The sequence below is a fragment of the Triturus cristatus genome, chromosome 5_2 (genome assembly GCF_964204655.1).
Source record: "Triturus cristatus chromosome 5_2, aTriCri1.1, whole genome shotgun sequence".
Classification (NCBI taxonomy): Eukaryota; Metazoa; Chordata; class Amphibia; order Caudata; family Salamandridae; genus Triturus; species Triturus cristatus.
Genome location: NC_140588.1, coordinates 1,073,719,435 through 1,073,738,024, shown reverse-complemented (window position 1 = coordinate 1,073,738,024; position 18,590 = coordinate 1,073,719,435). Strand labels below are relative to the sequence as shown.

The window sequence follows — 18,590 nt, the reverse complement described above, 5'->3', positions numbered from 1 at the left end:
ACTCAGGTCCTTCACTCCAACCTGCTGTGCTGTGTTCCTTAGAATGGTCATCTTTCCTGGCATGTATCCCTTTGGCCAGGATGGATCACTACCTGATTCGTTGTTACAGGCAGACTTACTTGAAATCCCTTCCCACAATAAATCATGGCTCCAAGTTAAACCTTGGAAAGATCTGAAATTAGGAAAATGGACGACCACTCTTATTGATTCTACTCCTCCTATGATAATCTGGGGCAGAATACTATCTGTATTGATAGCCGGTTGTCAAATTCGTTAGATAAACAAATCACCATCAAAACTCTACAGCTTCGGTCTTCTGCCCCTTGGTTAAAACCAGGAGTTGCAACTCCTTCCAAAAGAATATCATTGTTGGGAATAGAAATGGAGGAAAGACTACTCAGTCGCAGGCAAAACTCAGTATAAGACTATACTCAAAAAGCTACCAAAACATTATTAGGGCTGATGGAGCCACTTTTGCCACGGAATTCATCCTAGTTTCTAAAATTCCTACCAGGGAGGTTTTCAAATTGTATAAAAGCATATGGCATGCCCTGATGCCTTTAGCAATTCTCTACCTCCCTCACAAGAGCTTTGTGATCATTTATCAAATTTCTTTGTAGACAAAATGTACAACATAGTCACATTCTTCCCTCAGCCTGTGCTCAATGCTTCGGAATTATCAAGGAACTTGAACCAGGTGTCAAGGCCATCCTTCTCTGCCATTTTCAAATAACAAATGTTGGACCTTCTTGCTTCTACATCTTTGGCCTCTCGTTTGGACATCTGCATGTCCTACAACTGAAGAATGTCTGTAAGGTGGTTACACTTTATGCCTGAAAGAGACCGTTGTTATAGATTCCTTACCTTAGAATTACCCCCAGGCGTCAGACTGGATCCAGAGAATTTGTTCCGTAGCAGTATCAGTGCGCGTCGGTAGGTGGTCTCGGTCGACTCAGTTCGTCGTCGGCGCCATGGTCGCCGGGATGACGTTCCGGTGTCTATTTAGACGCTGCCCCTGCGCGCTGATGTCAGTTCTTTCTTTTTCTGCGCCAGTCAGCACTGATCCCGAGAGAGCGTACCCCTTAGTCACTTTTTGACCAACCCTTTTTCAACTTTGTCAACGTCTTTTTTGAGTCTTCGACTTCTGGTAGTACGAGGGCTGTCCCATTGTCAGACCTGCTTCAAGCTCTGTGACTCCTTCACAAGTTGATGTTGGTCACTGATCTGCACCTCGTGTGCCTTTGGTGCCTGGAGCGCGACCAAAATCCAAAGTTGTGATTCCAACTGCCGGGCCATGAACCCAAAGTCTTTACGGGAGCAGTCCCGAAAGCTTTTGGAGGCCCGGCTGTCGGCTCAGATCGGTTCCCTTTGAGAGGAAGGTTGCGGGACCGGTCGTGGAGTCATCACTATTCCTCTTTGAAGTGTTTGCACTCCTCTGGTAAGTCAAAGCACAAAAAGAAGGCGAAGAAGCATCGTCGCTCTTCGCCTTCTCCCCGTCCGTCGGCCGACGCGACAAGGGACCCGGAGCGTCGTCGCTCTCCAACTCCATCTTCAGAGCCCCCTGGGATTGCTCTGCGCTTCCCTTCCTTTCCTGGAGCCGAAGCGTCTCCTGCCCAACTTCGTGCATTTTAGGAAGCGCTCCATAGCAGTTTTGGGCTGCCTGACTCTGCCTGCGCACCTTTGGGCCCCGCAAACTCAGTTGGGGGCCCTAGGCCTTCCATGCCAGTGGCTCCGGCCTTGGCGCCAGAGGTTCCCCATGGATCCATACCTGGATCCGGATCGGTGCTGGTCAACTTCACGGTACCTTCCCCGGCGCAGATTCCAGTGGTGACACCCCCGACGCCGGTTGTGCCTCCCAGCAGCGTTGACCCTAGCCTCACCCCTGACTTGGACACATCGCCGGACCAATGTGTACCGACGTCGGTACCGGCGACGGAGGGTACTTTTGTACCGCTGTTCATCCCTGGCATTCCCTACCAGCCAGAGGAGGCTGAGGAGGACTGGGAGGGGTCTGTTGACCCTCTTGCAGACCAACTTGAGGAGCCGGACTGGCGAGAGGAGTTGGGTGATGCCAGTCGTCTGGATACTTCCCCCTACCGTGGCTATGGAGGAAGGAGCTTCCTACGCTGTGGTGTTGCGTAGGGCGGCTGAGGCCTTGAGCCTCCTTCGGTGGCTGTCAGGACTGCGGTGCTTCAGCCAGCAGCAGCCTCTTCGGAGCCCCTGCTTCCTTTTAATGAGGCTCTCACTGACATATTTCTGGGCACTTGGTCCAAGCCCAGCACAGGGGCTCCTGTGGACAGGATGATTGTCCAACACCACCGCCTGGTCCTGGGCGACCCACTTTTCCTCTCACAACACCCTGCGCCTGAGAGCTTGGTGGTCCAAGCCTCATCCTCAAAACGTGCATTCCCTACTGCTCCCCCAGATAGGGAATCCAAGAAGCTGGACCATCTTGGGAAGAAGATGTTTTCCTCCGCCAGCTTAGGACGGTGGTCGGTGAACAACGCATATCTATTGGGTAGTTATACACAGACGGTGTGGGATATGGTCACGCAGGTTCTGCCACAGTGCCCGGAGGAGGATCGGGCTGTGCTCACCCGCGCTGCTGCTGAGGGTCGAGACGTAGTTAAGTTCACCATCTGGTGTGAGCTGGATACTGCCGACTCGCTGGGTAGAATAGTTCCACGTCGGTAGCCCTGAGGCGCTACGACTGGCTGAGAACATCTGGCTTCTCTGGGGATGTCCAATCCACACTTTTGGACATGCCCTTTGATGGCCGTCCCCTGTTTGGTGACAAGGCGGACAACGCGCTCGAGCACTTCAAGGACTCTAGGGCCACAGCCAAATCCTTGGGCCTCGCAGCAACTTCTCCACCCACTTAGTCTGCCTTTCGCCCCTTTTGTGGCTACGTAAGGGGTGCCCCACCACTTTTCCGTATGTATCAATTCCAATTTGTGATTCGGTAATATTGTTACCAAATCGCAATTTGGAATTGTGAATACATACCGCCTCAGTATTAGGAAGGGGCGTAACATGGTCTGGGCATCCCTTTCTAATACCGATTCGCAGCTTTATGTAGAAATGTTTTGCGACCAAAATGCGGTCGCAAAACATTCACATTTTACCACCTACTTCAAGTAGGTGATAACCCTTTTGCAAACTGAAAGGGCTCCTTTGCGAATGTTTGCAAATGGGTTTTTTTAAGAGCAGGCAGTGGTCGCTAAAGGGTTTTCTAAGAGGTGGCAGTGCTTCATGGACTGTCTGCTCTTAAAAAATTAAAAGAAAACCTTTCTTTATTTTTTTAAACCCAACCTGTTTTCCTTTGAGGCAAATGGCTTGCATTTAAACAAAATATTTCTTTATTTAAAAGCGATCATAGACATGGTGGTGTGCTGACCCCAGCTGGCCACCATCCCTGTGATTTTAGCAAATCCTAAAGGGCTGCAAATTACGTTTTTAATATTAATGTGGATTGTTGGTTTACGACCTATCGGACAACGCTAAATGAATCTCATGGAGTTTCATACATTCAAATAGCGATTACCTAATTTGGATTTCACAGAGAATCGCAATTAGGTAATCGCTATTTGAAATAACGATAAGTGTGGCCCTCTCCAACTTTAGCTTCCGTTTGGCCAGGTTTCCATTACGATCTGTATTTTTATCTTTGCTTTTTCAGTCTACGTTCTCTCACTCCTTTTGTGTTTCTCTCTCTTTCTTCCATGCTCACTTTTTGATCTGCCTTCCCTTAATGTGTACTGTTCACTAAGTTAAAATGCAATGTATTTGTACTATATGGATTGCTGCCCAGGATTCATTCTGCTTGTTTGTTTTCAGGCGAAAGTGCTTCGGCTTCTGGCCACAGTGTACCTTGAATGGGACTGTACCCTGTACCACGACAAAGCTCTGAATGCCATCTGCCTGTCTATCGAGGTATGACTGACACACTGATGACTTTTTAAAAAAAAACTTTTTATTGGACTTTTTCACAGGAATAAACATAAACAATAAAAAAGACATGTCAGCTTCCTGTCTCAATGCGTACAGTTAACAGCTTCGTAGTGACCCCAATAATCCCCGTGAGTGTTCATAGATAATCCCGGAGCATATAAATCAGACAGTGTCCCAGTCCCTGTATGCACTGTGCTGCTATCTGTGACATCCATCGCCCTGAGTTGTGCTCCAGGGCTCCTCACTGGCCCCAGTAGAGAAGGGATGGAGACACAGAGGCAGGGACCTTGGAGAAGAAAGAGGGGGAAATACAAAGAAAGATTTAGAATAAACCGAAGGGGGAGAGGGGAAAGCAGTTTCTCTCTGGTTCATCCCAAGGTGAGTTCTACAGCAATATTTAGACTTCCAACTGGCTATGGACACCCCGGGTGTCCTATACAACATATTATCCGTGCCTAGGCTGCTTCGCTATCATCAGTATGCGGGGAGGCAGAGTCTAAATAGGTTTGCAATGGCGCCCATATATCTTTAGGACCTGCCTGTGCAGGCATCAAGTCCCAGTAATCGGACAGTCGATTTTGACAGAACGCAGCGTCCTTGTGCCGCTCCGTTATCTTCGGACTACGCCTGGCTGCGACCCCAACAGATGGCCACCGCCAGGAGCAGTAGCATGGGCACGCGTTTCCTATGCTCAACTACTATTCCAAGTGCATAGCCCAGCAAGGCCACCGGGGGGAGGGGGGGACAGTCCACCGCAGCGCCTATCAGCGAGGCCAGCACCTCAAAAACACTTTTCCAATAGCTAGCCACCTCCGGGCACCCCCAAGCCAGGCGCAGGAAGGAGGCCTCCGGGGCCCAACAACGACACACTGATGACTTATATGTGAGGACAGCGTAGTGTGTTCAGGTCATGTATGTGCTGTTTTAGTCGTCCTGATTCTGCCTTATAAAAATGCAGGTGCACAGAATCAAATATTCACATATTCAGCTTAGGCTGGTGCCACCAGCGTCCACTACCCACGTAACCCGCTTCTGCTGAGCTGCCATATCCGTGGTACCCGTATTAACTACGCTCTTGGATTCAGTACTTCTTGGAAACCCAATTCTAAATGAATGGCAAAATCGTATTTGACGGATTTACAAAGGAGACAAACATCAAAAACAATGGTTGTATGTTAGCATATCTTGTATACAAAAAAATGCGTCTTATGCAAATATAGTTTCAAAAGTATGATGTTAAAAAATATTTTACCACAGGCTGCAGATTTTTTATCATTACCTCAAATGGGGCGTAATTTCTGTAGATGATGTTTAAGACATAGGGGCTTATTTATAAGAGAAAAAGGGGACGGTGCACCAGGATGAAGTCAAGTAGTTCTGTATATTTTCCAAAATAAACTTCTTTATTGTTTTTTCAGTATGATCTTGAACACCAGCCAACGCGTTTCGTTCCGATAGGAACTTCGTCAGGGCTGAAACAATACATGAATAAAAGACAAACTAATTGGAATTGGAATTCTTTTTGGCTGAGAGGTTTTCTCAGCCAAAAAGAATTCCAATTTGTTAATGCAAAATCACCCAGATTACCAGTTGTTTACACACTGCCAAAAATTCATAAACATCTTACTACCCCTCCTGGCCGCCCAATAGTTTCTGGCTGCGGCTCCATATTGGAACCATTAGGCCAATATGTCAATTTTTTCATCAAAGTCTTTGTACCTGAAACCCAGTGCTACATCAGGGATAGCATGGATATGATCAACATGATAGAACATCATCCCTTTAATTCCGCTGAGCATTTGCTCTGTACTCTAGATGTGGAATCACTCTATACGAATATTCCACAGATTTTTGCCCTTCAAGTGATCCAACAAGTCCTTGACTCTAGACCCAGACCACATGCAGTTCCTACATTATTTCTTTTGAAATTGCTTGAATTGTGCCTTACTAGGAACTTTTTCAGCTTCGATGATTTATTCTTCCAGCTGGTGAAAGGCACTTCGATGGGCGCTGTTTTTGCCCCGAATTTGGCCATTCTCTGCATGGATTTTTTGGAAACCAACATCATTCTATCACCCACTAACCCCTTTTATTCTAGGGTTAAATTATGGCGCAGATATATCGATGACGTCTTCTTAATTTGGCATAACAATGGGGACATGCTTACTAACTTTCTACATTGGCTCAACAACAATTGCTTAGGTCTTCAATTTACACTCTCCACTGATTCCTCGGCCATCCCTTTTCTTGATCTCACCATATACCACTCAGATGGTGAACTCCTCACCAAACTCTACAGGAAATCCACTGAACGCAATACACTATTGCGATATGAGAGTAACCACCCCAGGGCTCTGAGGGATTCTCTACCTTACTCTCAATTCTTGCGTATCAGACGCAACTGTTTCTCTAAAGAAAACTATTTCATAGAGGCTTCAGTTCTTTCAGATAAACTGAAAGCCGTGGTTACCCAAAGCAACTTGTTCGCAATGCGCAGAAACACGCTTGGTACTGCCCCAGAGAAGTCTTGCTTACACCCAAACCCAAGCAAGACATGAATAGAATAGTCTGTGTGACCACCTACTCTGTAATTTCCAACCATGTTCGCAAATCTGTTCTTAAACATTGGCCCACATTAAATGTAGGTATGCTCAATTTAGAACGGCCATTGTTTGCCTTCCGTAAAAATCGCAATTTGAAAGACCATTTAGTGAGAGCTATGATCCCCAAAACAGCACCCCCAACTACACTGAATGCCCATTGGGGTCTGATTCCCCTGATTGGGCACGCAAAATGTGGGAATTGCAATTTATGTGAATGTACAATGGAAGGTAAAACTTTCTCTTTTGGTAACATTGTCATTAAATCTAATGGTTTCTCTAATTGCAACACATGCAACGTGATTTACTTGATTCAATGCCCTTGCAACATGAATTACATTGGTCAGACTACTCAGAAAATCAAAACAAGAATCGGACAACATCGCAGCAGGATCCGCTGTAATGTCCCAAATGCACCATTGGTTGAACATTTTAAGCTTGCCAGCCACCAGGACAGCGAGATCAAGTGGACAGTTCTAAGAACCATCAAGCTGCCACCAAGAGGCGGTGACTTGGCACAAATCCTCAACAAAGAGGAGTTGAAGCTCATTATTCGTTTGGACACAATACGCAATGGTCTTAACAGAAATGAGGATTGGATGGCCCTTATTTGAGAACTATGTCATTTTACTTGTCATATTATCTGTCAAGTAATAATTTTGTGCTCAAATTAATTTAAATTCTTCATTGCCATTCATTTCTATTTTTACTTTATTTCATTTTTCCATGTTTAATTGTGTTTTCACTGTTGAATTTTACCATTCACCTACTATTACCCTTGGATCACCCACACTGACCTAACATGGCCGCCATGCAGTCCCATACGCTTGCTGACGTATTAACACACTGCACGCCTTGCAATACGGAACGTTCGAAACTGTTCACGTGTCTCATCTCTGCCGCTTCAACTACTAGCTTGGTTCTCCCACTTTCACCATGCCATCGCGCTGCACATTGGATCTCCGGTAAGGCTCTGCCCCGTTCTCTTAAATTACACCTTACGCCTAACTTGTTCCTGGTTGCTCAACTCCCTCACTACCTTCCCTCCGTAGGCATACCTTGGACCGACAAGTTGCCTAACACGGACGCCCAGCACCTTATTACGGCGCCGGTTCCTGCCACGCAATTCCTTGAATCGTGGCCACATCCACGAACAATTGGTGAGTTTTTGGTAATTAATTCCCTGTCCTTACCGCCGCGGCTCACTCGTCATTCCCTTAACCCTCCGGTTTTTCACTCCCAGTCCTAGCGTACGCTTAATCCTTGGTTCCCCCCTATGGCCGCTGGACTTCCCTGAAGCAACCCTACCCAACTTCCGTGGTTGGAAGCAACGAACTTGCCCGTCAACTCGCGTGGTCAGTATCATGCCAATCCTTGTGTAGTTTTCCCTTTCACCGTCCACTTTGGTCATTCACGTTCACAGCCCCCTAAGACATGGGGTTAGTCTTGTTCAAGCTTAATTTCTTCACGCCGCCTATCGCGCACCGGAATTCACGGTCAACAGACATCGCCTACTCTTTTAATTACTCCGGGTTCTCACGTCCAATTGTGATTACACATTATGCTGTCGGTCAACCCGTCTCACCTTCATCACTTGGGTAAATGCACCTTGGCATTTTTTCACTCTGAATATCTTGCATTTACTAATTCCTTTAATGTTATGTTATGTTATATAGTTTATAAAGCGTGTGAATCACCCCCGAAAGGGTCTCTCAGCGCTGGCCAAACTGTGCGGGTGTGATGCGGTAGTATCATTCCGAGAAAAGAGTGGTCTTAAGAGTCTTTCTGATCCCAAGATAGTCAGAACACTGTCTGAGCGGGAGGGGCAGTTGATTCCATACCAAAGGAGCTTGGTAGGAAAAAGATCTACCTCCCAGACGTGTTTTCTAAATCCTCGGAATGAGTAACAGAGATTTGGAGCCAGACCTCAGGTCACGGTTGGGGATGTACAGGTGGAGCCTTTCAGTCAGATAGGAAGGGCCAGGGCCCCACAATGCTTTGTGGGTCAGGCAACATAGTTTAAACTTGACTCGTTTCCTCACTGGTAACCAATGCAGTTGCCGAAGCAACGGGATAGAGGCAGCTCTGCTTGGGGCTTTGGTGACCAGTCGTGCTGCGGTGTTTTGCACCACTTGCAGACGGTTAAAAGCAGATTCGTTAGCAGCGACCATTAGTGCATTACAATAATCCAGCTTATTTAATACCAGGGCCTGGACCAGTGTCTTGCGGAAGAAATCTGGGAGATATGGAAGAGCTTTCTTCAAAAGGCGCAGAGTAAAGAAACATGCGCTGACGGTGTAAGAAACATGATCCTTCATGGACAAGGCCTGATCGAAGCGAACGCCAAGATTTTTTACTGTGAGCTTAGGCGATGGGACGGGCCCCAACTCAGTAGGCCACCAAGTTGGTGACCACATGATGGTGGCGTCTCCATAGAGGATGATCTCTGTTTTACTGGCGTTCAGCTGCAGGAAATTACTACTCATCCACTCCGAGATGGTCAGCATACCTTGAGAAAAACAGGTTTGAGCAGTCGGTGAGGATTTATCAAATGGAAAAATAAGTTGAGTGTCATCCACATAGGATATGGGGATGAACCCAAGAGATCTTAAGAGAGAGGCAAGGGGGGCCACGTAGATGTTGAACAACGTAGGGCTCAAACAAGAGCCCTGTGGCACACCCTTGGTCAGACACTCGGTGGTAGAGCGAAAAGGGCCAAGGTTCAAGGTTTGTGTGCGGTCAGTAAGGAAGCTGGTTACCCAGCTGAGCGCCATACCCCCTAGTCCTGCCCCTCTTAATCTTTCGAGCAAGGTCAGATGGCCGACCGTATCGAACGCGGCAGAGAGATCTAAAAGGACCAAGATGGCAGATTGTCCCTGATCTAACGTCCGTCTAATACAGTCGGTGACAGCAACCAAGGCAGTCTCAGTGCTATAATTTGCACGAAACCCTGATTGTGACGGATCCAGGTAGCCAGTTGTTTCGATATGGTTCAAGATGTGTTTATTCACATATTTCTCGAGGACCTTGCTCAGATAAGGGAGGAGGGAGATAGGGCGAAGGTTGGCGAGATCGTCCATGGGAAGCTTGTTGTTTTTACGTAGTGGTATGACCTGTGCAGCTTTCCAAGAAAGGGGAACTAGCCCCTTGCTTGAAGAGGAGTTAAACAGCATGGTGGCAGGGTCAGCTAGTGCGTGCGCAAGAGACGCTCTTAATCTTACAGGCATAACATCTACAGGAGAACCAGATGTGACATTACGTAATAGTGTAGTGGTCTCATCCCGTAGGAGGGGGGGAAAGGACAGCAGAGGTGAGAGGTTGACGGTATAGGGTTTTACAATGTCATCAGACATTGAAGTGTTACAAGTATTAGCAAATTTATCATAGATGGTATCAATTTTTTGAATGAGAAAAGAACTGATTTTATTACAAAGGGATTGGGAATGCAAGTTGTCCAGATCACAGGCTTTGGGACAAGTGAAGTCTTGCAAAATTTGGTGAAGGTTTTTCGGCGCATTACCTGCTAGCCTTAGTTGCGCAGCTATATATGTTCTGCGTGCTTGTTTGATTTCTTTATGATATAGCGATAGCGCAGCTCTAAAATTTGCTTTGTCATTGTCTAGGTGGGTGCGTCGCCACTTTCTTTCAAGATTTTTGCATTTGCTTTTCGTTGTACGCAATTCTGGGGTAAACCACACCGCCAAATTATTCCTGGGGGCTTTGGAGAAAATTTTTACAGGGGCAATTGAGTTGATCGCCAATAAAACAGTGGTGTTAAAAAGGGAGAGGTTATCTTCTGTATTATTGGTCGGGGGAAACCTGGGAGGTGTAAAGGCTAAAGCAAAGGACTCCGGGTTGATTTTTGACCATTGTCTGTAGGGAAATTGAATGTGTGCTGCCATAATAGAAGATGTAAGGGGGAACTGCACTTGGAAATTAATAAGGGCATGATCAGTCCAGCACAATGGGCGAGGGGTTTTACAAGTAAGCCGGTCGGAATTAGAAAAAATAATGTCTATAGTATGGCCAGCCGTATGTGTGGGACCCTCGTTTTTCTTAGTAAGGTGCAGGGTAGACAGGTCAGAAATAAAGGCTGATATTTCGGGCAGCAAAAGATTATCGCTGTGTATATTAAAATCACCTAGTAATAGGAAATTCTCCGACGCAATCACATGGGGGGCAATTAAATCCATTAATTGAGCGGAGAAGTCCTTTATAGGGCCAGGGGGGCGATAGACCAGTGCCTCCCTCCAAAAGTCATGGGTGACCATTTCCATCTTAAAGATCAAGATTTCGATTTGGGCATTGGTGCGTTGATCTAAGATAGAAAGTTTTACGCGATCATTATGAAGAATTGCAACCCCCTTCCCCCCCGGTTTTCAGTGGCCTGTCTAGGCGTTGAATCCTGTAACCATCAGGAATAGCAATCTTAATGTCTGGACCACTGGTGGGTTTCAGCCAGGTTTCAGTCAGGAAACCCACATCAGGCATGTCAGTCGTGAGCAAATCCCATATCTCAGATGAGTGTTTAGGGAGCGATCTCACATTACTTAGAAAGCCCTTCCAGTGGTTGAGCTGTGAGTTGTTAGGGGGCAGTGTATAACTATTACTGATCCTACTTGTGTCTGGGGACACGGGGGCCTGGTATGGTACTGCCCAGGGATATGTCCTGGGGGAATATTTCCAGGGGTTTCAGCTTCCCAATTACTCTGAAATCTGCAGTATATGCAGGAGAAGGGTCCTTCAAGAGGATGAGGTACCGTGTTGTGGCAGGGCAGGCTAGTTAAAGGTGACCTAGCACAAATGGATCTGAGAGCAGCGCCACTAAATACTAATATGCACTTACTAGGGTTGTCTGTATCAGAGGCCTGGTCCCTGGCGCCTGGCGACGTCCCGGCGCGGACGGGCGCAGACGGGCTTGCCTTTGGCGCGCCACCGGCGTGCCCGCTGCGCGCGCACGCTGCGCGCTTGCGCCATGGCCCACTAAGTAGTGTGCGAGGAGCAGACGCTAGACTGCTCCTCGAATTACCACCAAGATGGCGGGCGGGCGGGCAGGGAGTCGCGGGCCACAATGCAGGGAGTCGTGTGAAGAGAAAATTGGACGGTAAGAATCGCCCCAAAGTGCAAAGTATTTTAGTATTTTAGAGTTTAAGGTGCATTCAACATTAAATTAAGCAGAAAAAATACGTTAAAAACACGTTAAAACTCCGAGTAAAAACAGATATAATGCCACCTAAATTCGCAATTATAGTACACAAGACACCTCGCACCGCGCAGCAGCCTCGATCTCCCGGCTCAAGCCTCAGGAGATGTCGACGCTGCGCGCTTGCGCCATGGCCCACTAAGTAGTGTGCGAGGAGCAGACGCTAGACTGCCCCTCGAATTACCACCAAGATGGCGGGCGGGCGGGCAGGGAGTCGCGGGCCACAATGCAGGGAGTCGTGTGAAGAGAAAATTGGACGGTAAGAATCGCCCCAAAGTGCAAAGTATTTTAGTATTTTAGAGTTTAAGGTGCATTCAACATTAAATTAAGCAGAAAAAAAACGTTAAAAACACGTTAAAACTCTGAGTAAAAACAGATATAATGCCACCTAAATTCGCAATTATAGTACACAAGACACCTCGCACCGCGCAGCAGCCTCGATCTCCCGGCTCAAGCCTCAGGAGATGTCGACGCTGCACGCTTGCGCCATGGCCCACTAAGTAGTGTGCGAGGAGCAGACACTAGACTGTAAAATGTCACATCATGTGTATTTTGGACCCTTTTTCGCCTGCATTAGCCATTCCTGGTTAAGAAATTCGCTGTAATTTTACAACTGTCATTATTAAGTATTCTTTGTATCCTTGTCCTGATTCTAATGGATGTCTCCTTTCTGCCTCAACTCTTTCCCCCTTCATTTTCTACAGGAAGTGTATTCTCAGGCTTGTCATTTAATTAGTCCTGATGATGATCTATGTATTGCGTGAATAGATCGAAACGTCGTCGACCTTTTGTACATACATGCATGTTAAACACATGTGTTAAAAACTTGTGCATGATTGTGTACCGTCTTGAAAGCTTGCCCTTTTATTCCTTATCGGCGATAAGCTTCTCTCTTTAGCCTGAAAAATGTTTTTTGTGATTGTCCGTAACTATGTTGTTTGTTGAAGGACGCAGGACTGTGTCCCACTCAATATCTGTTTGTATGTCTAATCATTCATCATTTTGAACATTAAATTCAAGTGTCCGGCTGGACATTGCATAATGATATAGAGCCGATTCTGGTCTATATTTATTTCTCCTACTCTGAATTGTTTTTGAAGCAAGAAGACTTGTGGCACTGGCCTATGCCAATTCGTCATATATTAGGCCTTTAATACTTATGTCTGATTATATTTTAAGAACATCCTCTTGCCCTGGGGCATGGCCTCGACAGCCAAGATAGTGGCTTACTCAGAGCTCGGAATCCATTTTCCCTGTTTATCCTCATATTGTCAGAGATACATGGACCTACTTGAGTCCCGAGGATTTGAGGCACCAGAACATTGCTTGGCGAGGCAGCAGTGAGCTGCATTGGCTGCGATCGGCCTACCCTTGTTGGAGTGCCGCAACTTTCTCCTTCCCCTGACTCTGCGACCTGGAATCTGGGGGCTATTTTATGACAGCCCTACATCACGTTAGCACCACATGCATGACTCAGGGCTCTCATAAATATTTATGAAGCCAAGCAAAGGCACCCTGCGTGGCTTTGAGTGGCCGTACAAATCTTTAGTAAGGCAACGCAGCGCAGTGTCAAATTCCATGGATGTTGCATGGGGAAACCCCTCCACAACACCCATGGAACGCCTACCGGGCACAGAGTAAGGCTACGCAGCGATTTACGCTGTGTTGCCTTACTCATGATTTATGAGGTCACTCAAAGCCACATAAGGTGGCTTTGCAAGGCTTCATAAATCTTTGTGAGAGTCTTGCATCACGCATGTACCACTTTAGGTGGTGCAATAATGATGCAGGTCTCTCATAAATAAGCCCCATCATTTTTAAAACCCTGCCAAAAAGAAACTGGCACCAAGGAGAAACATGGCAGTACATCTGTTCTACTTTATTGGTTGCAAAGTCTGCATTCAAAAGTACCTTATGGGGTTAAGGCATCTGATGCAGAGACCTTTGTGTGCCCAGTAAACTTCAGGGAATAATAATAGTAAGATAACCCAGAAGGTTAATGTATTTGCTGGAGAGATTTGTGTTTTGTCTAGTCTCAGTTTTGAACAAGAGCAGCATAGAGGGTTAATATGTCTCCTGCTGAGCACAACATGTAACATGCAGATGACAGCTTTTATTTTATGGAAATGGGTATATGGGTTACTGCTTTTATCACGGAGGTCCTTTTGTTACTTGCAATTCATAAATTGCAATCCTAATATAGCACAGTTAGCTATGAAAGACATGTGACTCCGACACCTTCTAACCCCCACTGTCCTATGTAACACATCCTGTACATTGATTTACACACTAATAATGTATTGCCAAAGTATAATGTGTACTTTTGAAGTAAAGCGCTCTGACAACCTGCCTTGGGATGAGTAGTGCCAAAACCCTATAAAGGAAATAAAACAAAATAGTGGTATTTAAATTGATATTTGTGAAAATACTGGGACATATCAACACATCTGACATTCTTCTACTGCATGCTTATCTCTTGTATACAGGGACGGAAAAATGTAAAAAGCATGCCTCTCTTATGTACTTGCGAAGAAATAACTTGCTGTGGGTCTTTGTTTCTCCTCCATTGCATTTACAGCTAGGTGTGAGGCTCCAGATAGCTCCCAGCCACGATACTATAACAAAAGGAGGCTTGATGGACCCTTAAATTCGCCCTTTGTTTTGTGACCAGCTGGAAATTAAAATAACAAAGTCCTCCAGCCGCCTGCACGTTGCTGCTGGAAACTAAAGCAGACAATGTACGGGTGCTGTTGAATTTGTCCTGGTGTCTGAAAATTTCACCAGGATGAGTTATAATATTCTCTGGAGCCCAACCTCTTGGCAGGGTAGATGGCGCCTACCCTGTAAAATGAGTGAGTAGACACCATCTACCCTCATGTACCCTCAACTTGTGCCCTTTAAATATGTGTAAAAATACACAATCACACGCACATACCCACACATGTTCAAAAAAAAAAAAAGGTACAGAAACGTTCTGTTAGGTTCATGTTTTACCTACACAAAACCATAGAAATTCAGCAGGTACAGTTATAATTATATTTATGTTAAGAAACTGTAACTCGTGGCCTTAAGAGCATGAGTTATGGTTTCTTCAGATAAGTATAACTCTATAAGTCTAACTATAACTGCTGAATTTCTATGGTTTTGTATGGTTAAAACATGACCCTAACTATAACGTCCCTGTAACCTTTGTTTTTTCAGTGAATTTCCATGTTTTTAAAAATGTAAAGTAATATATAATTGCCATACGTTAATACAACCACTGCCGCGTACGGCCTTTGGCCATGCATGGCGGTGGTTGGCTGTAGGGCCTGTCCTGCTGCCAGCCCACCCCACATGCACCCAACCCCACGGATTTTGCAGTGCACTACGGGGGTATGGTGTGTGACTGGCTGAGGTTCTTTTTTCCCATTGCGCTTCGGATCCACGGGGGTTCTGAGGATCCCCAATTCAGCCCCCCAAAACATTTATGGCCAGTTTCTTGCCCATGAGGAGTCCCTCAGGGACCCCTCCATCTGTCCTCTGGGGTCAGGATACGTGTATCCTGACCCTTATCTGTATTCACACTTTATTTGTCCCTCCCCTGGATGAAGCGACAAACAAAATGACAGCTGCAACTTTCCTTTTAGGTTGCGTCCAGCCAATCAGGGCCTTGCTTTTCGCCTGGATCTGTGGATCATCCACAGGTAGATCCACAAAGGATCCACGTCACTAGATATATATACATTTATTTCTTTTAAAACTCCAAAACTACGAAATTACACCAAATTACAAAAAGCCCTCTTTCTGGACCAACATCTAGCTTTCTGCTAAATATGGTGTAATTCTGTTCAGCGGTCCAGGCTGTAGCTATGTCTAAAAATTGCAAAATCCACATAGACATTGCGTGGGGAAATAGCTATTTGGAACCACTGCTTTTTTATCAACCCCGCTTAACAGATCACCGCAAAACATTCCATGCAGAACAAGGCAAAGTAGGCCACTTTTTTGGAAACTTTCATAAAGGTTTGTCAAACTACGCCAAAGTTATTAGCAAAACAAAAACGCTTTGTCTATGGGAAAAGTTGGTGTTAACTACAACTACCTACTAGCTATCGCCAGTAGATAATATATATATTCCTACCCCATACATGCTAACCCTCCCGATTCAGATGGGAGATTACCGATTTCAAGGCTAGTCTCCCGACTCCTGATTTCTGCATTTAAAATCCCGATTCCTGAGCAGGCTTCTGCAAACAGGGACTGATCTAATGAAACTCGTAGTGTTCTCTGCCAGTAACCTGCTCCTGCCAGCCAGTGCACAGCACATTTGTCACATGCTCTCTGTTGGCTATACCACTTTCTCCTGCTTCTGACAGGCAAGGGGGGAAAACACATGGATCTGGATTTCTGATACCCGGTCCTGCAGCAGCACACTAACAAGTCCCATACCTGACAACAGACCCAATTCAGGTCTCCATATAGTCAATGAGACAAATATCTTCTACTAATTATTTTTCTAAAATCTCCCACTTTCCTCTTCTAAAATGTTGGCATGTATACTACCTTCTATCTATCTATTTATCTATCTATCTATTTATCTATCTATCTATCTATCTATCTATCTATCTATCTATCTATCTATCTATCTATCTATCTATCTATCTATCTATCTATCTATCTATCTATCTATCTATCTATCTATCTATCTATCTATCTGTCTGTCTGTCTGTCTGTCTGTCTGTCTGTCTGTCTGTCTGTCTGTCTGTCTGTCTGTCTGTCTGTCTGTCTGTCTGTCTATCTATCTATCTATCTATCTATCTATCTATCTATCTATCTATCTATCTATCTATCTATCTATCTATCTATCTATCTATCTATCTTCCCAGTATCATTTTCTGCATAGGCTCTCAAAGGTTGATGTTGAAAAGTATGGTGGTGTCACACAGACTAACATTAGTGAGTGTCAGACAGGCACCCAATGGCACCTGTTTCACAGGCTCCCATTAATCTGTTTCAGACAATCCTATTAGAAACCTATTACAAAGGGTTCCATTAAACCCTATCATGCAACAGTGTTTGAACTAAAGTACAAAGTCAATGAATCATCCCTGTCTGGCAATGAAACAGAGTCTGAGACCAGCATCCCTTTACCAGGGTCATTTCTACCCCTGGGCAGTGCATAGTCTGGCTGACTAATTTATAACTGCCCCCCAGACTTTGCTTGTTACAGATAGACTCTTCCCAATTCATAGCCCTTGTCTTCTTTTCCAAATTCTCCTTCTTGAATAGTTCTTCTGCCTGCAGGTCACTCTTGCAGCACTTGGCATTCTGTGTGTATTGAGGCAGTCCTGCAGTGCATGGCAGGCTGTAGAAAGCAGGAGGCAGACCACTTACCTCAAAGTTTAACCCACCTTGTGACAGAGCCACACACCTGAACCTAGACCTCACCACGTGTCTCCGTTATTCAGCTTTGTATAATGCCTTCTATGATGATGAAGTGTTGCCTGGCCCACAGTACAATCATGTTTTAACCCAAGATCCAATGGCCTTCCAACAGCACCCCAGGGGTGGTGAGGCTGTTTCAGTGCAACTTCCAAAACTTCTCTTTGAGAAAAAGATGGTCCTATTCACATTGATATAATTTCATGGATTTCACTGCTTCATTTTGCTAGCGATAAAGTGTCACTCAAAGTGTCACACATAATATTATTGAATGTCACATCTAAGCAGGCTGAGACCTTGGATATGTCACGCATAAGCCGCATAAGGGCTCTGAAAACTTGGCAGCTATGGTGACCTAGATAATCAACTGCATCAGTCAGAAATTTTCACTTATCCCGTTACACAATCATACCTCCATCTTTGAGACTTTGTCTAAAATAATGTTATCCTCCACAGTTGTTCTGACAAACAAAAGCTAATACTCCAGTAACATCTTTGTACAAATGATACATAAGTTAGTGAAATACACTGGCCACCAAAACTAACCCAAAACTCAGCCTTAAATATTTAAAAGCACCAAACGGAGTTATGAAAGTGGTGAGTAATTGCAACTTTGTTTTTCTGTCCTCTATTTTGCCTATTTTGCTGGTTTTTCCACCCTCCCTATTGCCTTTCTGCTTGTTTTTTTGCCCTGTTTTGCCCTCTTCTTCTCAGTTTTGGCTTTCTGCTTGTTTTTCTGCCCTCTGTTTTGCCTTTTCTGCTTGTTTTTCTGCCTTCCGTTTTGCCTTTTCTGCTCTTTTTTCCGTAGTCTGATTTGCCCGCTTCTGCTTCTCTGTTTTGACTTTTCTACTCGGTTTTCTGCCCTTTGTTTTGCCTTTTTCTTCTCGTTTCTTCCCTCTTCCCACCATTTCCCTCCTTCCGCTGTTTCTCTCCTCCCACCACCCAGCGCCCCGTCCTCCCCCTGGACCTACTTAATGGAGACCGCAGCGCCACCCCATTAAGCAGGTCCTTGTCAGCTCCCTCTGTGACAGTTCTCCTGTCCAGCTTGCCTGCAGTCTGCTACCCTCTGCTGACCGTCCACCTGCTGCCCTTTGTTTGTGCCTCCTCTGCTTGTTTTGTGCTTTGTTTTTTTCCTATTCAGTTCATTTTTTGTCCTCTGTTTTGCCTTTTCTGCTCGTTTTTCTGACCTCTGTTGTGCCTTTCTGCTACTATTTCTGCCCTTTGTTTGGCCCTCCTTTGCTCTGTTTTGCCTTTCTGCTCATTTTTCTGCCCTCTGTTTTGCTTTTCTGCTCGTATTTCTGTCCTCTGTTTAATCTTTTCCTCTCGCTTGTTTTTTTGACCTTTGTTTTGCTTTTTCTGCTAGGTTTTCTACCCTCTGTTTTGCCTTTTCTGCTCGTTTTTCCGCCCTATGG

At 45.5% G+C, this 18,590-nt stretch overlaps 1 protein-coding gene across 1 annotated transcript in view; it reads left to right on the top strand.

Annotated features, from left to right (window-relative positions):
• LOC146829692 (serine protease 23-like) overlaps window positions 1-18,590 on the top strand; it is a 1,412,546-nt gene that overhangs the window by 1,260,485 nt on the left and 133,471 nt on the right. Inside the window, exon 13 of the mRNA XM_085608396.1 lies at window positions 3,838-3,933. Coding sequence (XP_085464522.1) covers window positions 3,838-3,933 — 96 coding nt within the window. The remainder of the gene's footprint in view (window positions 1-3,837; window positions 3,934-18,590) is intronic.